Source organism: Muntiacus reevesi, chromosome 7 (assembly GCF_963930625.1).
Source record: "Muntiacus reevesi chromosome 7, mMunRee1.1, whole genome shotgun sequence".
NCBI classification, from domain to species: Eukaryota; Metazoa; Chordata; class Mammalia; order Artiodactyla; family Cervidae; genus Muntiacus; species Muntiacus reevesi.
In genome coordinates this window covers 18,429,566-18,453,716 of record NC_089255.1, presented here as the reverse complement: position 1 = coordinate 18,453,716, position 24,151 = coordinate 18,429,566, and the positions used below count along the sequence as shown (strand labels likewise).

At 35.9% G+C, this 24,151-nt stretch overlaps 1 protein-coding gene across 6 annotated transcripts in view; it reads left to right on the top strand.

Annotated features, from left to right (window-relative positions):
- MYO9A (myosin IXA) overlaps nt 1-24,151 on the top strand; it is a 244,619-nt gene that overhangs the window by 186,850 nt on the left and 33,618 nt on the right. For all 6 annotated transcript variants that reach the window (XM_065941681.1, XM_065941682.1, XM_065941683.1 and 3 more), the window contains 13 exons: nt 773-885; nt 4,428-4,570; nt 7,193-7,416; nt 7,895-8,011; nt 9,548-9,736; nt 10,170-10,217; nt 12,998-13,109; nt 15,062-15,123; nt 17,310-17,502; nt 19,028-19,156; nt 20,102-20,207; nt 20,951-21,082; nt 21,947-22,070. In XM_065941681.1, the coding sequence (XP_065797753.1) occupies nt 773-885; nt 4,428-4,570; nt 7,193-7,416; nt 7,895-8,011; nt 9,548-9,736; nt 10,170-10,217; nt 12,998-13,109; nt 15,062-15,123; nt 17,310-17,502; nt 19,028-19,156; nt 20,102-20,207; nt 20,951-21,082; nt 21,947-22,070 (1,692 nt within the window). The remainder of the gene's footprint in view (nt 1-772; nt 886-4,427; nt 4,571-7,192; nt 7,417-7,894; nt 8,012-9,547; nt 9,737-10,169; nt 10,218-12,997; nt 13,110-15,061; nt 15,124-17,309; nt 17,503-19,027; nt 19,157-20,101; nt 20,208-20,950; nt 21,083-21,946; nt 22,071-24,151) is intronic.

Genomic DNA, 24,151 nt, shown 5'->3' with positions numbered 1-24,151 from the left:
CTTAGATCTACGATTAAATGTATTAAATTATCACTTCAAATATTTTGCAGAAGTTTCCCTGTTTATCTCTTGGTTGGACGAAGCTCTTCCCTTAGATTACTCAAAGGGCCATCGATATGGAATTCCCTGAGGTCTTTCTGTGGCCTTGATATTTGAAGGGACATCTTGGCTACATATAAAGTCCTTGATTCATATTTACTTTTTCTGAGTTATTTGAAAATGCTATTTTATTATTGTCTTACTTTGTTTGTTATTGTTGGTAAGTCAATTGCCAGTCTAAATCTCTTGCCCTTATAAGTTATTTGATCTTTTTACGTGCAGACCTTGAGAATTTTTTCTTTAAAGTTTATTCTATGTCTTTAACTTGATCACTACTGATTAATTATCCTGTATATCTAGATTTATCAGATCCTGTATCTTTTGTCTCTATCTGTAGATGGTTTTGATTTTTTTCTTACTTTTCCATTTGATATTCTTTTTTTTCCATTCACCCTACTTGATATTGTTTGCTAAATTGTCAGAAAACATGAGCTGATATTTCCCATTTAGCTTTTTTATTGACCCAAGTGCCCTTTACTTTGGATTACTGTTTGAACTTCATGGAATTTTTAGTAGGTTCTTTTATTTTAATGAATCTCTGAGTAATATGAATGTATTTTTGTATGTTTTTAATGGACATAATTCTAAAATAATTCTGTAATCTGAGTTTTAATTATAGTGCTGTGATAATAATTACTTGGTTTTAAAGTCTTTACATATGTAATTATTACAGACTTCACAGCGGTTTTCTTCAGTTGATGAAGAAGCAAAGCTTCATAAGACCATGTCTCAAGGAGAGATTACGAAGTTGGCAGTGAGACAGAAGGCTTCAGATTCAGATATAAGGTATAAAGCATACACTGAAAGTTAATAGGGGTAATATAATTTTATTTACTAATAGACAATAGCTAAATACTGAGCATCTTTATAAAAGCATAATTCACAGAGCAGCTATCAGTTTCAAAAGTTTTGAAATTCATTTTTCAGCAAATACTAAGCACCTACTCTGACAGAAACAAACAGTTCAGATATATATAGTAAACTTTGTCTTTTTCTATGTTTAGCACTGTGATTTGGGCAAAATCTTTTTTTTTTTTTTTTGACCACACTCTTTGGCCTGTGAAATCTTAGTTCTCTGACCAGGGGTCAAACCCACACCCCCATGCAGTGGAAGTGCAGTCTTAACCACCAGACCACCAGGGAAGTCCCAGGGCAAAGTCTTAACATCATTATACGACTTAGGGTTTTCGGTTGTAAAAGAAAAGACATTAGATGAGATGAGAGTGAAAATATTTTCTGGTTTTGGACTTGAATTCTGCTCTGAGTTAAGTGTTTTGCGAATGGAACTGGAAAAAGCTTTCAGGAAATAACTGTTCTTTTTAGGAAAGTATATGGAGTTTTTGTTTATCAAGAGTATGTCTTTATCCCTTATAGTATTATGTAAGGCAATTGGGTCCTCACTGAACACTTGAATATCACATTGACTATCTGGTTCATAACCCTGTTAAAGATCACTTTCTCAATGACTGTAGAGGCATAATCCAAGGTAACCCAAATCTAGAGTAGATTATGCTGGAGATGAAAGTTTGAGAATCAAAATATAACATAGTAGAAAAATATACAAGTGGAGATAGCAGATTAAATACATAAATTTAATTTCCACATCCTCCTAAAATAACCTTTATAGGACAAAAGCAACAGGAGCAACAAAGCAACAGGAGACAAAAATAATAAAAATGTGGAATCCTAAAGGTAAATAGACAAATTTAAAATGTCTTAATAGATAGGAGAAAGCTAAATCTTAAGCCAATTGAGAAAGAAGCATCTGACTGGCTGATCTTCCCCAACCCTAGCAGAAAATAGGAGATATATTTTCTGGAAAGGATAAAACAAAAGATTTTTGCACTTGGAGGTAACCAGATATACTTGAGGATTGAGGTACATATTTGGAACCAGGGGGATTTTATGAATGTTTACATACTGAATGTTAAGATCCCCCAAATTTTATTCTGTATTCAGCTCCCATGTTTCACATACTCTGTAAACAGATGATTCAAAGAGTCTTTGGGACTTTGGTCCAACCCTCAAGAAAAGACCTAAAGATATTGGTATTAGCCAGAAAACCCTGCAAGGGCGACCACAGTTTGGAAGCCCCACTAATGCACACTAGAACTTCCAGGCATGTGAAAGTGAAAGTCGCTCTGTCATGTCCAACTCTTTGCAACCCCATGGACTACAGACCATGAAATTCTCCAGGCCAGAATACTGGAGTGGGTAGCCTTCCCCTTCTCCAGGGGACCGTCCCAACCCAGGAATCGAACCCAGGTCTCCCACATTGCAGGCAGATTCTTTATTGGCTGAGCCACAAGGGAAGCGCTTCCAAGCATGATCACCACACATTTGAGGAGCCATCTTAAATGAAAGAAACTACAATTAATGGATAAAATATAACTTGGAAGAAATAAACTATACAGGGGAAAGAAAACTTCAAGACAGATACATAAAACTATCAATAGATCTTCTGCATAAAGAAATACAGCTATATTCATGAAATTGGAATAGTTGAAAGGAAAACATTCATAATATAAAAAAAGCATTTGAAAATTGAAACTGCAATAGCATAAAGAAGTCCAAAGCATGAGAAAGATAGTTGATATCTCTCAGAACTTTGAACAAAAAGACAAAGGGAAAGAAGAGGCAAGAAAAGAGAAGAAAATTAGAGGAGCAGTTTAGGATATCCAGGGACTCATTTGTAAGAACTCTGGAAAGATAAGACAAAGAAAATGCAGAGGAGCAAATCATTAATAAAGTAATTCAGGTAAATGTCACAGAATTGAAGGACTTGAGCGTCTAGATTGACAAGGCTCAACATAATGAATGAAAATAAACCCATACCAAAAGACAGGTCATCACAAAATAGTAGAGACAAAAGAAATCTCCCTTATGATCCTGAAAGTAGCTTTACAAGTGATGGTTGTACAGCAATCACAGAGGGAACCATGCCAGATTAGAGCAGGTTAGAAGGCTCTGGGAAAGATTTCTTTAAGAACATGGAACTGATGGAGTACCTAACTGTGTTTCAACATATTGAGAGGAGATAATCACAAATGGGGAAACACTTGGGATTTGAATATAGAAGGTGATTTGAATATAGAAAAATGAGCAAATATAAAATAAAACATTAACTCTAAAAAATATGGGTTATATAGGGTACTATATGCCTCAGTTGTGAATATTATTTACGTAGTAAAAAAGGTGAATACTACTAAAAAAAAATGTGTGTTGACCTAACTAAAACTGTGATGCTCTGGTGGGGAGAGTGTCTGTGTGTGGGGGTACAGAATGGGAGTGTTGGGGTGTGCTTAATTTATTATCTGTGGTCACGAGTATGACAGCAATGTAAGTTTCGTGAGTATTAAAAGAACCATGTAAGTAAATTCTAAAGGGCTGTTTAGGGATCAGAAAAGGGATAAGAATAGCAGGGAAAAAGCTATCATTTGTAATAAGCTTTGTGGAACAATTTCTTTTTTTTACCCTACAGATGTATAAGTTTAGTAATATGCTGTTTAAAAAAGAGGGCACCATGAATAAGAGAAAATTGACTTCCAAAGCAGATAGACCTGATTTTAATTTCTGTCTCTCTCAGCCCTCTGAGCCTCAGATTGTTCATGTATAGTTAGGATAAAAATACTCATTTATCATGGCAGTTGTGAGAAGTAGTCATTGTAAGTAAGGTTCAGTGCCTGGCTTCTAGTAGATGCTCGAAAAAATTTCTTTTTTGGTAGACAAACATATAAAGGAACCAGTACTCAATGTACAAGTAAGCCTCCTAGTACCGAGTTAGGATACATGGATCAGTAAGCTGTTACTGTCTCAGGATGTTTCCTTGATGTATGTGATGGGAGAGTATGTAAGTACTAAGAATGAGGTAATGTTGCATAGTAGGTATGATCCTCCACTTTGTCACTCACTGGCTGTGTAACCTTGGAAAAGTCACCTGATACTTAAACCACCAGTTTTTCACCTGAAAACTGTTTATGGTTTGAATGTAAATTTGTTGTTGTAGGTATTTAAGGTAACTCTATACAAGTACTTATGCCTGGAGCATAAGTACTTACATGATAATATGATTATATGATAATAACTGATATAAATGGTGGTTTTGTTAGCATATCTGGATCTCATTTCTGTTTTCAAGATGAGGAGACTATCATTTACTTCCTAGATGAAGTTTAACTGTGCAGTTGAAGATTAAATATGACTTAAGCTTAACTGTGAAGGTTAAATGAGTTAATTCACATGAAAGTTGTTTATGTAACTTAAAGTGATATACAAATAATATCAATAGGACATGCTGATTGCCATTTTAACTTTTTTTTTGTAAACAGACCTCAAAGAGCTAAGATGAGATTCTGGGCCAAAGGGAAACAAGGGGAGAAGAAGACTACCAGAGGGAAACCTGATACCCACTCAGAGGTTTCAGCACTTTTTGCTGACTCAGATATGATTCCAGCTCATCAGTTTCCAGATGGTAAAAATGGACAAAGGGTGGAGAATGTCTTCATAATTTCTATTTACTCATTCTGAAAGTTTACTATCCCTCTAGTATTTGTAACAGTAATCCTCTTGGCAAGATATTCTAGTGAGATAGGACCAATATTTTAAATCCTTCCTTAACTAAAAGATAATTATAGAATTACATTTTACCTATAAGAGCAGTTTCAAGGAAATACAGCACCAAAACAGTGAAGTAACAACAATGTCAAGAACAATTGTGAATTTTTGATTAGCCTCAGTTTTCTAAAGTGTAAAAATTTAGCCACCATTCATTCACCTAACAAATATATATTCCTAGTAAAAATTAACAAGATAATAGCAGCTAATATTTGATTGTTTACTATGAAAAAGGCACTGTACTAAGCATTTTGGATGTATTAACTCGCTCCTCACAACCATTTTTTGAGGTTAGTATGATTATTTTTCCCACTTTACTAATGAGAAAGCTGAGGCACAGAGAAGTTATTTGCTTATACACGTATAGCAATTGTTAGAACTGAGATCTGAATTCAGGCGGTCTGGCTCCAGAGTGCGTATTCTTAATTGTGCTAAAAGGTCTACTATATGTCAGTTGCTAGAACTTTATATTGATAGCTATTATTTTAATTTTGGGGCATCAATCATAGCACATAACAAGTACCCAACAGTTAGTTCATCTGTTGATATGGTCTCTCTAAATGCTAGAATTACTAACTCTCCAAGGATTCCAGTAATTCCAACATCTGAAGATTAGCCTTTTCTCTCCAAGCTCTTTGCTCAAGCATGTATGAGTATTTTTAATTACTATGTAAAGATGCCAGCTATCTTCAATAGGGAGGATATACATCAGAGGTGGCTATGTGGCAATGAGTGGGTAAAATACCAATGAGTGGGTGAAATGTCAGTATTGAATAAAATAGAAGTAGGCCCTAGAAATAAAATTATTATTTCTAAGTAGAAATAGAACAGACCAAGTTAAAATAAGTAAACAAAACTTGTCACATCTAGGCTAAGATAAAAATAAAGGGACAGAGGATAAGATAAGATCAAGGGAGGAAAGATAATCAAGTTTCACAGAGGCATGGATCAACCAGAGCAGAGAAGCACCTGTGTGTCAGAGGGAAAACTGGTAGAAATTTAATTAGAATCCTGTTTTTCTGTCTTGTGACTTTGCTCCTATCAGTTTGAAAACTGGTATGGATAAAACCAGTAGTAAATTAAGTGACTACTACAAGTTCAGTTTGGGAAATTTGGAATGCCTACGAGGATCCATTTCTTATGTATTATCTGTTTTATAGTGGTCATTCTAAATTTTTCATTTTTCACAGTTATATTCTCTACTGCTTATTTCCAAGAAGGAATTAGGAAATTCTTTGAGTGTTTGCTTAATAAGGATACATGTGTAAAAATTAAAATTGTACCTTTTTAGTTATCTTTGAGTAAAGGTAGCCCTTGTTTTTAAGGCTGAACTAGGATTATAGACAGTTTCTTTAGTAACCATTATTTCTTTTAGTATTAAGAAAGATATCGTTTGTTAAATGAAATAACTAGATACTTGTATATCTAGGTTATATAATGGAATTAATATCAGTTGACACTAGTTTGAATATACTTGTATCCTCTCTATATCTTCATATTTCTTATTCTGGTGCCATATCTGAAATTTAGTTTGTCTCATTTCCTGCCTATTGTGGCATTTAGCATATAGAAGCCTACTTGTTTCCCTTTATTATCAGAATTAAGCTTTTAGATGGAATGAGGATATACCATCGGCCAAAAGATAAGGTAAATACATGTGAGAAAAACAGGTATGTGAAATGGGACCAACATTCTCATCAAGCCCCAGGTAGGCATTGGCAAATCCATTGTAGTTCTAGATTCCAGTGGACTACATGGAACCAAATTTCTCTGGTATAAACAATTGCAGAAAAAATTTGTTGTGTTTTTCCAATATTATATACAAAACTGGTTCAGTCCAGGAATTGTCTGAGAAATCAATACAGTTTTGGGGGAAGTATGCATATGAAAGAAAATCCTAAATAGTAAAGAGACCTAAGCAGAAGTGAACCAATTGAGTTACCTTGCTCCCTAAATAGAGGTTGCCAGACTAACACCAGATATTGTCACTAAAACATTTATGGCTTTAGACTCTAGTAAAGAAATAATACTAACTATCAAGCTTCACTGACTTATTGGATTTGTATAAGCTGCTTATTCTTTCAAAACAGATGTAGTAAAGCTCTGACCGGGTTAGCAGTCAACATTTAACATCCTCTTGTGATTTGTACGCTTCTTTTCTTTGGGATTGAGATCTTTGGAATCCAGGCTTCAGTTGTATACAACACTTCCATCCAGGTTTTCAGTATCAGACCTCATCTCTTTGGGATATCTGATAGCATTTCTCATTGGAAAGTGATAATTCTTAAATAAATTTTCAGTACAAACGTACAATCTGGATTTATTGCCTAACTGCCTGACCCCAAACATTAATGTTACTTTTCAGATATTTACTTATTTCCTTTAGTGACTTACTAAAGGAACTTGAAAAGAAGATGTGGAGATTTCAATATTTTTACTAAAAAAAATTTTTTTTGGATACTCTTATCTTGGTTTACAGAATTATCTCATAATCACCCAACACCTCCTTTGAGTCCGGAATTGCCTGGGAGTTGCCGAAAGGAATTCAAAGAGAACAAAGAGCCTTCTCCAAAGGCAAGGCGCAGGCGAAGTGTGAAGATCAGCAGTGTGGCTTTGGAGTCTATGCACTGGCAAAATGACTCTGTCCAGATTATAGCAAGTGCTAGTGATTTAAAAAGCATGGATGAATTTCTTCTGAAAAAGGTATTCAGGCCCCTAAGCAGCTTTGACTGTTGAATGCTTGTGTATCAGGATATGCCCCCTAAAGTATGTATGCTTCATAAGTTAGAGGGTCTGTTTCTTTATCAGAAATGTGCAAATCATAGGATATGCATGAGTCAGACTGGGTAGACAGAATTTAAGGTTTTAGGCTTTACTTGTGGCTTCACTTTTACTGCAGCTGTCATGTTGCATTCCATGTGTTAAGGTGAGGTTTGTCATTGTACACTTTGAGTTGTTTTCCTGGTAGCAAAACTATTGAATTATACAATATTAGAAGAGACCTTAGAAATTATACCATAGTAATAAAACTTTGGCTGTCTAGTCATGTTTTTATCTGGGTCCCATGATAATTTGCCCTATCAGGATGGTCATTGTTGAAGAAACAGTATGTGTCCAATGTGGCATTCACTTCTTTTCAATTTAGTTGATTGTGTACAAAAACTCTTTCTGTGGTTCCCAGATGAATGACCTAGATAATGAAGATAGCAAGAAAGACACACTAGTGGATGTTGTATTCAAGAAAGCCCTGAAAGAATTTCGGCAGAATATCTTCAGCTTTTATTCGTCTGCATTGGCGGTAAGTTGGACTGTGTCAGGAGATATTCAGAAGTTCAACATATGAAAAATTTGGCAACACCATACAAATAATACAGGGCCATGTTCAACTAGAGATTTCTCCAATGTCGTCTTTTAGTTTTAGGGATAGATACGGAAAAGCACACTGATTGACCTCTGACTAATAACACCTTTTAATTTCCTTGAGCAGCCTTTTTCCCCCTCTTAGGGGTATATTTTCATCTTCTTAGGATATTAAATTCAAATACTCTAGCTATGATTATTTTTCACTCAGTGGCTCTCTATTTTTGACCTCTTGTGATCCTTTTAGCTCTGGATTCAGCTTCTAATTCTCATTTATGTTGGAATTATTATACTTTTTTATGCTGTGGAATTAGAGCAGTTTATGTTTAATAATCTCTGTGTGTGAGTTTTTTTTCACTTTTACTTTACTTTCATATGATGTTCATGTTTTAGAAAATTTATTCCTGGTACTAAAGTATATAGTAACTAATGCTTTTGATCTATAGAATATTAGTATTTCTTGAATTGTCATATTTATTCTATAAAAATAATTTGTATTTAATTGATTTTTCTTTGTTCAACCTATAATTTTATGTGAAAAGTGAGAGAACTTTCCTGTGTATCTTCTACTCAGTGTACGGGTTTTTGGCCATTTGCAAATAGAAACCAGACAGTCTTAGAGAACAGTAATTTCATGACCTTAATAAAGTAGTACTTAGACTATGGCAAATGACTAGGTTTGGGTAGGGACAATATTGGCCATATTTTTCCAATCCTGCCAACGACTTACCATGCTTCACAACTATATTTTCTAGATTAGGGATCAGTGTACTTTGAATCACATAGGAAGGACCAACATTATAAACTGGAGCTTGATAGTGGTTTTATAATCTTGGATCAAAGAGATTCAACCTCTAATTCTGAGGAAGTGAAAGAGAAATAAATTTTAAATGTATATAACATGCTTTGGTCACTTAAATGCTATTTTTTCTTTCTCATGAAGAGTCTATACCTCATTTAAATTTAAAAGGAATTCCAGGTAGATCCCATTGCAAGAAATATAGTGTTTTTTTATACATGTCATTCTTCCTTGGAAAAATGAAAAAGTAAAGTTAGCTAAGTAAAGTTAGTAAAATTTACCTAACATTTTATTAGGCAAGAATTCAAGCATTCACTTTTAAGACAGAACTATGTAAATAAGGTTCATTTCTGGAGAGATAGGTAATTAAGAGGTATAAAAATAGTCTTCATACCTAAATATAGTTAAAAAGCCATATTTATGGGAGAAATTCCCAAGACTTTCTCCAATTATTATGTTGTTTAAACTATTAGATATTTTACTAAAATGTAGCAGGTTTTACTCTGCAAACATTCCATAGCAGAGTGGGAGTTTACAAATACCACATGACCTCTTGGGCATGCCCATTAGAAAGTATAATTTTTATTCAAAATACTACCCAATGAAGATTTAATCAGTCTTCTCTATATAAAGAATTTCTTCTTAAAATGGCTTATTTTTCTTATTGTTTATTAGGTAGATGATGGGAAAAGCATACGATATAAAGACCTCTATGCACTATTTGAACAGATTTTGGAAAAGACCATGAGACTTGAGCAGCGAGATTGGAGTGAGTCTCCAGTTAGAGTTTGGGTTAACACTTTTAAAGTGTTTTTAGATGAATATATGAATGAATTCAAGACTTTGGAATATATACCCACAAAGGTAAAATATATTTTGATTTCTAAAAGAATTAAACTATGAATTCTTCTTAAGAGTCTAGGACATCTAGTATTTGAGAAAAGCACTGCAGTGAACATGTCAGCTTTGCACTGCTTCAGATCCAGCAAACTCCATTCTCTCTTACACGTTGACCAGACTGTATTATCTAAGCCTTCTTCAATTAATACATTTTTCACTGAATTAAAATATAATGTTGTTAAGAATGCCACTGCTGTAAGATTATACCCTCAGCTTTGCTAGAGGTCAGTAAATGAATTTCATTTTGGAAAACAGTGGTTTTCATCATTTCATTGTATCATCTCCTGAGTTTTATGTAAGGACCCACAAATTTCTCCTTGAATTAGGTTTTAGGAAAGAAGTAAGAAAGTATATTAGTCTTTATTATATCACAGTTTCTGTATATCTTTCCCACCAGGTGCCAAAAACAGAGAGAAAGAAAAGAAGGAAAAAAGAATCTGATTTAGTAAGTTGTAATCTGTTTTTTCCCCCTGTGTTATAAAGTAAGTTTTAGACTAACAGTCTGAAGTATATCATACAGTATTTTTCTGGGTATATTTAAGGAATAAATTTATCAGATGTCTAGGGGGTAATCATTTATGCCTTTACAAAAATTTAGAATGACAAATATGTCTTGATTTCCTTGACTTGACTTGTTATTAGTGATGGCTTCCTAAAATGGCAGAAAACTGAAATGTTTACTCATGAAAGTTATAAACAGATATGACCCTTTTGCAGAAGTAGGGACTGGGAAGGCGCTTTTTTAGGAGCTCTCTCTCTGTTGTAAAGAATATGAGGACTATTTAGGATTTCACAAAGATAAGTCCTTCTAATTCAAAAGACATTCCCCAAAGCATTTGAGTATATTTTATCTCATTGTTCATGTTCTTATCTTTTGTATTGTCTCTATTGCATACTTTACCATAATCTCTGTAATTAGAAGGATGTGTTAAGTCCCAGAGGAGCTCAGAATCTGCTAGTGAAGGCAGGCATTTAAAAAATTACTAGTTTCACATGTGATAAATATTATGATAGAAATAGTACAAAGTGCTGTTGAAATACAAAGAGAATGAGGGAATACTTTATAGAAGAAAAGATATTTTTGCAGGTTCTTAACAAGTAGGTAGTAGTTTAGACAGGCAGTGTCTAGCCAAAGGAAAAGAGTATGTCCAAAGACAGGTGAATGAAAAACCTGGCATGTTGAGCCAGTAGCTTTAACAGGTTTGAGTATTGCATGTTTATAGGGGAGCTAGAAAAGAAGGTAGAACTCTGGTAGGTACTCTGCCTTCAAAATATATCTAATATCTGACCATTTCACATTGCCTCCACTGCTATTACAATTGTCTAATACACTATGTGAAAGTGAAAATGTTAGTCGCTCAGTCGTGTCCAACTCTTTGCAATCCCATGCACTATAACCTGCCAGGCTCTTCTGTCTATGGAATTCTCCAGGCAAGAATACTGAAATGGATTGCCATTCCCTTCTCCAGGTTATAGAACCCAGGTCTCCCGCATTGCAGGCAGATTCTTTACCATCTGAGCGACAGGGAAGTCCAGTACACTATGTGTTGTGTCCTAATTGGTCTGCCTTCTTATATTCTTCTCCCCTTACAGTTTTCTAAATAATAGCCATAATGACCATTTCAAAGCAGAAATCAGGTCATGTTCCTCCTCTACTCAGATCTCACAAGTAACTTCCAGTGTTACTCAGAATAAAACCCAGTGTTCTTACCGTCTGTAAGACTTGACATCATCTCGATCGTGACTTCTGTAAGCTTCATTTCCTCCCACTCCTCCCCCATTCCCTCTGCTTCAGTTACATTTGCTGCCACCATCTTCTCTTCCTTCTCCTCTGGTTGTTTCCCTTCTTCCTCCTAACTTCTTCTCTTTCCCCTGAAAATGTTAAGCTTTAGGACCTACAGAACCTGGATTCACCCCTGCCAATGGCAGATTCTAATCCTAGAATATTTATTGTTAACCTTCTTAATAAATCAGGATTATAAATCATTCCCTATCACTTGTAAACCAAATTCTGAGGTTCTTTAGATCATTTCTTGTCACTTTTCCACTGTGTGTTTTAGACGCATGATCTGATTCTGTTTTTAGCATGATCTTACTTCTTAAGAACTGAATCCTGAAAGTAGGGTATCTAAACCCTTTAGCCTGGCTTATTCTTATTCACCGATGGAGAGTTTTCCAATTGAGAAACCTTAGACAACTTAATCCTTTTGAAATTCAATGTCCTCATGTATATAATAGGAGTATATATTATATAAAACAGGAGTAATGCCACCTACCACTGAGAATTTTTGAGATTGTATATGAAGGAAAGGGTAGGCAAGGCGGAGGAATAGTAGGAAGGTGCCTGTTACTAACAGGTAGTGTTTAGGCCTTTTATGCTTTTTATGCATTTTAAACCTTATAAGAGTAGTCTTTTTCATGTCTATATAGGAGAGAACAATGCCTGAAGAGAGAAATGAGTAAAAGCGTATGACATTTAAAAAAAAGAAAATTCATTAATTCAACAGCTGTTATATATGAAGGAAATATTAATAAATATATAAATAAATGTTTATGCTTAAGAGCATTCAAGTTAAAATAAACAACAGTGATTTTCTACTTTGTCCATATATGAGCAAAACTAAAAATAAATTAGTTACCTGGAAAGATAAATAAATATATAGATATTTTTCCAATACTGCAAATAGGGGGTTTATTTGCATAACTTTCTTGAAGAAGGTACTTTAATGATGGTATATTAAAAGCCTTAGAAATATTAAAAACAAAACCAAAAAAACTTTGACCCAGCAGTTCTGCATCTAGGAATTTATCCAGTGGATATATCAACTTGTTCATACTGACATGTACCGGTTCTTTATTGAAGAGGAATTGTGATAAATAAACAGAAAAGTGTGAAAGGTTCTTGAGGTTAAAAATTTAAAAACCACTGCTTTTAATTTAACATGCTGATTCAGAGTTGTATAAGGCAGCTCTTATATGTTTATAGCATTGTTTTCTGATTTTCATATAAGTTGGTCTTGTCTCTCTACTAGATTGTTAGCTTTTTGAAAGCAGGGATCATATAGTTTACCTTTATTTTATTTCTCAGAAGATCGTAATTCTCCTCCTGGAATAAGTGCCCCCAATGAAGACAACAAGGAATTGAAGGATTTCCTATTGCCTGACATGTTAGGGCAGCATTTACTGTGTTGGATTTGACATAAATAGCTGTATTTTTTCATTCAGGTAGAAGAGCACAATGGTCACATCTTTAAGGCCACCCAGTATAGCATCCCCACCTACTGTGAATACTGTTCTTCTTTGATATGGATAATGGACCGAGCCTCTGTTTGCAAATGTAAGTATGAGAGATCTTTGAGGAATGTTTTTAACCACTTGATATTTCCATGAGTTTAACATTAAGGAATAATTCACACTCCCTAATTCTTTAAACTCGTCTCTCATTATACTCCTTTTCATCTGCTCTTTGTAGGCAAATAGATATTTTGATGTTCTTTGGTCATTGTATTTGCAGCTCACTGTCTGAAATGTTCTTATCCTAGATGTTCGTATGACTTACTACTTCAGTTAATTCATGTCTCTACTCATATATTAGAGAACTTTTTCTTTACTCTCCTATCTAAAATGCTGCTCTGTCCCCTAGTTCTCCATCCCTTTACTCAGCTTTTCTAGTCTTTATACTACTTGGCGCATCCCTGGTGGCGCAGATGGTAAAGAATCTCTCTGCAATGCAGGAGACCTACTTACCACCACCCAAAATGATACGAATGACTAGAATGTCAAGAACTGAATGTCAAGATCAAGAAACTGTCTCATACAGAAGTCTCTTCTGTATCACCAGGGCCTAAAACAGTTTTGGCACATTATAAGTTTTAGTAAATACTTACCAGGTAGTTGGACCTATATAGATGGATGGATGAATTATTGAACAAATTCTTAGATTATAACTAGAAAGATACTTTATTTTACTATAATCCTTTCATCAGAACCTTTAAATCCTAGAATGTGAGTGGAGGTTTTTTTGAGGGTGCACTTGGCTCTGGCTTATAGAGAATCTTTAGCTTTCACTCCTGTCATTCCATATACATCTGCTCTGGTGCTTTTAATAATTCTGTGAAGCTTTGTTTACAAGTGGGCCAGAATCGAATGAAAAGACTGGGTCCAGGATGACAGTAAGGATGAAAATCATGTTCATCATAGCAAAATCAGCACTTGGATATTGCTAGATATGTGCACTTGTTCAATGATTCAATAGTGGTTTTCCTTTAAAAAAAAAAAAAACTATAGTGAGAGTAAAATAGGATGTGGTTTGCCATGTACTTGAATGTTTAATGTTAGCCTGATTCCTGTAGGTTTCACATAATTTTCTCTGTGATCTGAAACTGAAAAATATAAAGAATCTGCTTCTTTTTTTATGATGTGGGTGGGCTTGCTTTGATTTCTTAATAGAATTAACTTTTGTGTGGTTATGCGGGTGATTTTACCACTACAATTATATGGCCTCCCCTGCTTGATCTTGGCTTTGAAAGTCCCTCAAATCATGCTTTAGAAGCTCAAGAAGAATATTCAGGTGTTGATTTGGAAGAGCCAGAGCTGGTATACCAAAATAACAGAGGCCAAGTGTTTTCTCAGTATTCTCTCAGTGTGCCCTTCCCACCTACTGCTGTCTAGCCACCCTGTTATCTCCTGGTCCAAGAACTGATTTCTGCTCTGAACCTTTTTTCTCATCTTCTCAGTCACTATACTGATATTCTTTATGTTCTGGTTCCTCAGAGCTCTACTCTGGACCTTCTAAGAGAGTAAATAAGGCCTTTCTTATAGCCTAATATGCTACCAGATTTGTTTTTATTTTAGTACAGGTCTTTGATATTAATGCTTTTCTTATCCATTGGAATGATTCTTAAGAGGTATTTCTTGCATTTTATCAGATCATAGAGCAAGTATGAGAGGGGAACATGAGCATTGGTTTATGAATCAAACCAGGAAGATAGATAAATATTTTGCTGGGATATGGTGGGGACAAGGAGAAGGGGCAAGCAATCTTGAAAGAATAAAAAGCTTTTTCCCAGACAGTGGTTAGGATTTTTAGGTATGTTTTTCAGCTTCATTTTTCTGAATTGAATGAGTTAAGACCATTTTTTATTCTATTATGATACAAAGTGTATGATGCTGTAGGAGTCTCAGATTTAAATAAAAAAATGTATGTTCAAAATAAAGCAGTAAACTTGTTAAGTTTTGCCACTAATATATAGACTTCTGAAAATGTTACATTTTTAACCTGTTTTTCAGTGTGCAAGTATGCTTGTCATAAGAAGTGCTGTCTGAAAACCACAGCCAAGTGTTCTAAAAAGGTAAGAAGTTATTACCTATGAGTAATAAATAACAGGTCTGTTGGAGAATGGTGCAGGAGAAGGAAAGGACAGAAAAGGTCTTTTGTGCCTTGTGGAAAGAAATCAAAGCCTCTTTGATGATCTTATAGAGTAGTGGTTTTCAAACTTTTTGGGTACAAATTACTGTAAGAAATAAGTTTTATATCATAATCCAGCTTACACATATAGAGGTATGTGTGTATATATAACTGAATCGATTTTCCCAGAACTGTGTTTACCTTTACTACAAGGGAGCTGCTAAACTGATTGCACAACCGACAGCTTATTAAAGCACTCTTTTTAAAGGTTTCCTGCTTTTTTTTTTCCTTTAAAAAATTTTTTGACCACATTATGCAGTATGTGGGATCTTAGTTCCCTGACCAGGGACTGAACCCACTCTCCTGCATTGGAAGTGTTCAGTTTTAACCACTGGACTGCCAGGGAAGTTCTAAGGTTTCCTACTTTAAACACTCATAAGTATTCCTATAAATTGTCTTGAAAGTGGTAGGCTACAGTTAAAGATTTTAACATACAGTAAAATTCATCAGCATAGTTGGTGTGTTTACAAACTTCTACTTGGATTCGATACTGAACATGTACTCTGTTAACTTTTTGCTTCAACAAAGCAACCATTTTGGAAATATTTCAGGCTTTTATTGACATGTAATCACATTTGCTTATTTGTCACATACAATTTTAACAATACTATGCAGATCTGAATTATAATAAAATGTGTGAGCATGTTTATAGTCCATGTATATAGTTTTCATCTGTTCCAAATTAGTAGACAAATAATGGCAAAGTACAAAGAGAAATTTGACTCAGGGTTTAAAATATACAATGAAGGTAAGACATCTGCTTCCAGCTAAGATGGAGTACCTTGTGGTAGACTAATACTCATGCTGAGAACAACTGAAAAAAGTCTGTTGCCTAGCATTAGATAGCTGCCCAGGAAAATCAGAATTTAGGGGCCTAGATCCTACAGAGAAAAGAATTACAGATTGGTGAATCTTTATGTGTGAGATGTTTTCGTCTGAGTAGGAATTTGTCAGTTTTTGTTGTAGGACAAGAAATCAAGATTCTGGGCAGAGGGCCACACTTAAGAGTCAGAAAAGCCAGAAAAGCTTTTAGAAATCTTATAAGGTTATAGAGACAAAAGTTGGAGTTTGGAATTGCCAAGACTTAAGGGACCATGATCCAAACATATAGAGAAGTGAGCCTAAAACTCAGAGGTTTTCCCTTTAAGGTGTTTTCTGAATTCTTAACGTGCACAAGTCAAAAGGCTAAGAAGCTAACAGAAATGCAGATTATTTTGCAGTCTCACAGTGTCAAAGAAAGAAAAATTGGAGTTGTATGAAAAGAAAGAGTGTACTGATTGACTAAAAGAACTCAGCACGGACTGCATGCAGGTTGAAGGAGAGACTGGGGTATACAGTGTGGGGCTAGGCAAGGAGCATGGGGCAGGAGAAGGAAAGGACGAAAAGGAGATTTACTTAAAAAGTTTTCAGTCTCAGAGATAATAGCTGGCATTCTTCTTTTACTTGAAGTACTTCAAATAATCTTAAAGATAAGCCATTTTTTCCCAATCACATAAAATAGTAATGAAATACAATATCAGAATACACTATTGAAGTAAATAAAAGAGGTCACTAATCTTGGGCCAGTCTGTGTGCCTCTGCCTTTAGCTGTGACATCAGTAGTCAGTTTAACTTCTCTGAAGTTTACATAAACACCAGAGCATCCTTATGCTTCAGAAATTAGTGACAACTCTAATTCATATCAAATCAATAGATTTTCTAGTGGTACATGGTAAATGTTTAATATACAAAATCTTTCCCCTTTCTCCTTTGCCCACAGCCCATCTTTACATGAAGAGATTTTTTTAAAGGAAAGGGAAGCAGTAACCTGTAGCCACTGCCTTCATTCTTCCCCATTATTTGGCGGGGTGGGGGGCGTGGGGGTGGGGGGGTTCCAAGTGGAAGAGGATTGAAATGAACTTCTCACTTCTTTGTATTCTCAGCGTTAACAAGAATTCCCTTTCCTCCCAACTCTCGTAATTGTGCTTGTAAAACTTGAGGAAAAGAAAAAATAGTTACTTTTAAAGAATTGGATAAATATATTTGAAGGTGTTTGAATGTATTTGCAATCAAAAATTATCTTCCATGTAGTATGATCCAGAGCTGTCCTCTCGACAGTTTGGGGTTGAATTATCCCGTTTGACCAGTGAAGACCGAACTGTTCCTTTGGTGGTGGAAAAGCTCATAAACTACATTGAAATGCATGGACTGTACACAGAAGGTATTTATCGAAAGTCTGGTTCAACTAATAAAATCAAGGAGCTTCGACAAGGTCTAGATACAGGTAAGATAGTGCCCTCTAAATCAAGACCAAATACTCTTATTTAAGTAGGTCATCTTATGCTGTTAGTTTTTATTACATGTTGATCCTTTCCTTGAAGCCAGAAAAATGCAGTATTTTCTGCGGTGCTTGTTTTTTTTTTTTTTAAATCATTTGTAGCTTTCTTTTATATGGTCCATTCAGCAAACATACATTGAGTATCATTTGTACAAGGCATTATTAGATATTTCAGACAGATCTCAATCTTTTTAGCAGTCTGGTAAGATATCTTTAATTTACAAAGAAGAAAACTTAGGTTTAGAAAAATTAAATAACGAGCTATTGATAAGATGCAGGGCAATGTGCTGATGTTTTTGTATTAACCTTCACAACAAATCTTTGTGCTGATGTTCACAAACAGTGATTATTATCCCTGTTTACAGATGAAGAAACTGAGGCTTATCGAGGATCTTGCCCACTGACTTACCACCAATAAGTGACAAAGCTGGCATTTAACCCATAATCTAAACTGTTGCCTGTTAGTCTCTGTTACTCTGACTCCAAGTGATGTCTTTCTGGTGTATATTCTTGCCTTCCTACATTGATGACATAGTTATTTAAATTGATAATTAGCAGTTTGAATATGTGTCTGTGTAGAGCTGTAGCCTCAGTTCTGGAATGTATGCAGAGGTTTGACTTTGGCTTTATGTTCAACTCCTGCTCTTTATCATTATTGAAAAGGGATACATTTTTCTTTTGGCTGCACTGCACAGCTTGTGGGATCTTAATTCCCCGAGCAGGGATTGAACCTGGGCCCTCGGCTGAAAGCGTGGAGTCCTAACCACCGGCTGCTGCAGCTGCTAAGTCGCTTCAGTCGTGTTCGACTCTGTGCAACTCCATAGACGGCCGGTAGCCCACCAGGCTCCTCTGTCCCAAGAATTCCCAGGAATAGGTCTTTCTGAATCACGTATAGGTGCAACACTTGTCTCTGTGTGACTGAGAGCCTACCCACAGGCACCATTCACCCTGTATCACCCCAGTCATCTCATGTATAACCTAGAGGGTTTTTAAATGAAGCATAGTAAAGCTTTTCTTCACATTTCATTAGCTCAGTTATTACTGTCCTTTGATCTCTAAGAATCACTTAAAATCAGTCTGATTTGTAGATGTCTTTTAGGCCTTTCTTCTATTGGTCATCTAAAACATCACTACTAAAAGGGTGGTCACAGGCCAGGCTACAGCAAGAGAAGTACAGAAATTGAGAGCAAGCATTTAGAAACTTTGATAGCAGTTTAATAGTGCCTTGACATGAAAACATATGATCTTTTATTTTACACATCTATCAGTCCACAACAGTTCAAAAAAGAGACAAAAGCTGTGCCTTTACCACAAGAGGAACACTTTCCAAAGCATGGAATTAGATTGCAGGCAATATTAATAGTTTAATTGAGAATGTAAAGGCATCTTTTGGTCATGATAGTTTCTAAAGTGCATTATTTGACCCTCTGCATATTTTGGCTTTCTTATCTAACTCTTTATCTCTGAATAGATGCTGAGAATGTAAACCTCGATGACTATAACATACATGTCATTGCAAGTGTATTCAAACAATGGCTTCGTGATTTACCCAATCCACTCATGACCTTTGAACTCTATGAGGAATTTCTTCGAGCTATGGGTAAGCACAGGTTTCCTGGGTTCAGGGAAGGGCTACACTTGGGAAAGAAATGCTATCTTCATATTAGATTGTTTAGCCATTCTCTCAATTGGCTTAAGTTCATATAGATTCAAAAGTAATACAGTCAATATAAAACTGCCATTGAATTCTCACCTATTCAAATCTTGCCTTTCTTAGAGACTCATTAAAATATCAGTGTCCTAAAAACTTTCTGAGCAAGTCACTTAGTTGCTTCTCACAAAGAGGTTGAAAGACTAGGATTATAAACAAATTAAATTGTGAATCTAAGCAAGAACTCAGTGTAACGCTGGCTATCTATTCTGTGCCATACCTAATATATTAGTTTAGTTTTTCAGTGCTACAGATACGTAGGATTTTGATGAAGGCCCATCTAGAAGTATTCATTTAGGCCCCAAGGCATGGCTCCTCAAATTCCCTTAAGACTGATTTACAGCTTAGGTTGAAAGCAAAAGGAGAAGAGGGCAGCAGAGGATGAGATGGTTGGATAACATCACCAACTCAATGGACATGAGTTTGAACAAACTTTAGGAGATAGTGAATAACAGGGAAGCCTGGCATGGTGCAGTGCATGGGGTTGCAAAGAGTTGGACACAACTCAATGACTGAACAACAACAACAGATAACTTATATAGCAACTGATTAATTTTAATGGGGAATTGGTTTGCCACAAAATGAAAAACTGGGGTATCTCTTGCCCCTTGCTGTAATCAAGAGTTATTCGGATCTAAATTAAAACTCAGGAGACTGCTTAGTGAGTACAGAACTCAAGCAGAGGGAGATTAGTGTTAACTAGTGAGTTTTCTTCTGCTATATGGGTGTGGCTAAAACTCTTAAAAGTCAGCTGTACCCAGTGTCTGTCCAGAAGGAAGATGTAGTGTATAAGAGAAGGTATTCAGTCTTAATTGCTGCTCTTACTGTTTTCAGGCCTTCAGGAGAGGAAAGAGACAATCCGTGGTGTATACTCTGTCATTGACCAGCTCTCCCGAACTCATCTCAATACACTGGAACGCCTCATCTTTCATCTGGTCAGGTAACTTCAAGAAACAAAAGAATGCTTAAGATTTTCTCTTGGATTATTTTTAAATAAATGAAGAGTTCCTTCATATGAAAAACTGATTTTTTTTTATTAATAAAGTCGATGACTTGAACAGGTGGTTATGATTCCTTGAAGGAGAAGTTCTCCATGGAGTTGGACTGCGTGGCAGGTGCTTCTCTGCCCTAATGAGCCATGTAACCATTCAGTCTTATGGGGGCACAGTGTAGGCTAGCTAGATGTCTTAACTCTTGAACTAGAGAAAATGTGTGCTTATTGACATAGCCTAATTCATAGGAGGTGGTGGGGTCATATGGAGCTCAGGAATTGACTGACCAAAGAGACTTCGGGGGCAGTCTGTGTTCTCCTGAGTGTTGATATTGGGGAAGAAAGCTATCTTTCTCTTTGGGTAAATATCTTTTATTACTGTCTGAAAATGCCTTAAGCTCTGTACTCTGCATTCTTTAGACATGTTCATCTAGTAATGGTGACCTGGGACAGTGAGTCACAAATTTCCCTTGGTCAGCTATCTGCTGACCTCAGTTACTTCAGGGAAGGAACAGAGTAAAAGTGCGCTTCCCAGAGGCAAGGGAACAGCTTTGGGAAAATTCCACAGTGTCTCAACTGATAATATCCTTCGAGTCTATGCAGTTCATGTCATTTGTCTTTCTCTCATCGCTTCTATCTCCCTGCAGTTTTCCTTTTTTATCCCAGTTTCACTTGGGTTTTTTATTCCTTAGGATTGCTCTACAGGAAGACACTAATCGAATGTCTGCTAATGCTTTGGCCATTGTGTTTGCACCCTGCATTCTCCGCTGCCCTGACACCATCGACCCACTGCAAAGTGTGCAGGACATCAGTAAGACTACCACGTAAGGCCAGTCACTGTCACCTCTGCAACACCCCACAGACTTATGAGTCAAACAGAATGAATGATTTATTTATTTTTTTTATTTTGGCTGCGCCATTCAACTTGCAAGAATCTTAGTTGCCTGGCCAGGAACTGAACACAGCCATGCTGCAGTGGAAGTGCAAAGTCCTAACTACTGGACCACCAGGGAATTCCCCTAGTGAATGATTTCTTAAGTTCATATGTTTTTAATAAGATTGCTAGGCACCATTGGTATTTTTTATGCTGAATATGAAAAATTCCTTTAGATTATATGTAGGAAGCATCATTTGTTTTGAAAGGTCTTATTCTTTAAATTTGACTTTTCTTTAGGTTTGTTTATAGTTTCCAAATGTATTTTAAAATCTCATTTTACCAAATTACATATACTTTGTGTTTTCCTATAATCCAGTCTAACTGTAGTCTTGTGGCTCTGTATCTCTTTGGTCTTAATACTTCAGTATTCCTGTATTTCACCTTGGCCTATTTTTCATGGATCTCCGATTTGCTTCTAGACTGCTGATTCTTAACCTTTGCTGCAGAAGGAGCTTTCCCCCAGAAAGGCCTGGTGCTTGTGTCCCAGTCCCAGAGAGTCTGATTGAATTGGTCTGGGGTATGACCTAGGCCTCGGGACTTAGAACTGTTCCGCAGATGGGTACTAAAGTGCGACTGAAGTTGTGAACCACCATTATAAACCCTGTCTCTGAGCTCATAAATTAAGGGATGTTGATTTTTCTCTTATCCTCCAACTCTTTACCACACTTAGCTGAAAAGTAGTCTATGACTGATATAATGTATTTGGTTTACTTCAGCTCTTAACAGTTTTCTCTCTTTCCTTTTGTTTCAGCTGTGTGGAGCTTATTGTTGTGGAACAAATGAATAAATATAAGGCTCGTCTCAAAGACATTAGTAGCCTGGAATTTGCTGAGAATAAAGCAAAGACCAGGCTGTCACTGATTCGTAGATCAATGGTAAGATGCAGGACATAGAATCACAGGGGAAATTGGGAGACTTCCTTGGATTTTCAGTGCACATTATGATGTGTGGAGAGAAATTATTCTCCAAATCTTTTTCACGTGGAGCAAGTGAAAAAAAAATTACCTTATCTCAGGGTATGATGTTATGCCTCATGTTTGATCTTTTACCTCTTTTTAGTTTTATATGCAGAATATATTCAATTAAATATGAAGAATTTTATAAATCAAGTATTTGGATAAAATGTTGGTGGTTTAATAAGTTGCCCTGTTTTCTTTTCCTGTTCTTTCTATGAAAACTTGACCCACCCTAACTTTGGGCTCTACTTCCTTCTACCATCTGTTCCCATCCTTAACCGTGTCACTTTTGGTGGTCCTGCCAGTACTTTGGGGGTGTAGACAACTTAATCACTTATAAGAATGTGGTCCATATGTTACAGAATCCCATTATGGATCTGCTGTTATCAAATATTTGCTAGATTTTAAAGAAAAGCCTTACAAAAATGATAATTTATTTCTTCCATTTGGCCACTGTTCTGTTTAATATCTTCCTTTGTAACCAGTGACCTAGATGTAAATAACTCCATTCACACTGATCCATAATCAATAGGGTCTAGGTAACTGGAAACTTACTGCTGCATTTAAGTTTAATTATTGCCCATTGCCCTTCCCCTGAATTGTAAAACAAAACTGTATTAGTGAACACCCATTCAGATCCCCAGTAAATCTCTAAAGAGAAGCAAGCTTCCCCACCATAAAGCCCATGCTTTTGCAGGGGCCCAGCAATACTTCCGCTGTACTTCATAGTTTTATCCTTAGATTAGCATTAAAGTAACTCTGTTTCTTCCTTTACTGTTAAACTGCCTGACCCAACAAATGTCTGTTGATTAAATTAGTGAAGGGTGTTCTCTAAAAACAAACATAAACACAATTTTTCTAAGCGGTAAAGGTATTCAATAAAGCTCATCACAAAACACATTCGAAATTTTCTCCCCAGCAAATGAAAACAGAAACCCCATTTAAATGTGAAACCCTTTTTGTAGTATGAATTTTTAAGGACTCAGTTCTTAGACACCCAAGTTAGCAGTACCCATCCAAGGAAGAAAGGAAGAGACTTTTTACTGTAAATCTACTTTTCAAAGCAGGTAGACAAGCTGGGCTTTTTTGCTGATGCTGCAGAAGACGGATATATTCATTCCATTGAGAGATTAAACCTCTTTAATGGGGCAATGACATGTACATTCTAACCTTCTGCTTTCCTTTTCATGTCCTTCCTAATCCAGAAACCTGTACTAATTGCAGTTAGATTTATGAGCATTACCCGCAGTTCAGTCTCGGTATGTATTAACTGTGTAACGTGTCACAGCCACTTCACATTACCGTCTCCCATGCATCCAGCAGTTGTTCTGCTCTGTCTGTCATCCATGCCTGTCCACCCTCCATGTGCAGTCCCAGTTCAGGTCCCACTTCCTGCTCAGCCTTCACGTGCTTTTCTCTTACTCTCTTCCTTTAGAATCTTTTCTTTCCTCTGTATCATGTTTTGAACAATGTCCATTTATAAAATTCTGGTTTTTCCTCTTTGTCAGATAAACCTCTTTGTGGATTTCTTCTTTGTTGTAATTATTGAAAGGTGAACATTGAAAGCAATGAGGTGTCAAATAAATTTCTGCTCTATGAGCTGTGTTCTCATCAGTCTCCTCCCTTACTACTTGAAAAACCTATTACTGTTTTTATCATCCTGCATCATTAGAAATGCTTATTTTCCGATTCTTCTCTGTGTGACTTTGTTGTCTTCCTAGAGGTAGAAGTATGACTTCTTATCTACTTAGTATTTTTTTAGACAGAGCTGCAAGTAGTAGTGAGCCTGTTGAAGAATTGGTTCTAGACTTAATAATAATAGTATAGTAGAGCTCATACCAAAATTTCACACATGCAACAGAAGAATGAAGAGATGGAACACCAGTATATATGGAAACTAATTTCAGAGACTGCCCATCTTTGTGTAACCAGTTTGTTGAAGATCTCAATTTGCTGGGATACAAATATAAATCAGTTTTGCATTTTATCTAGTAACTGCC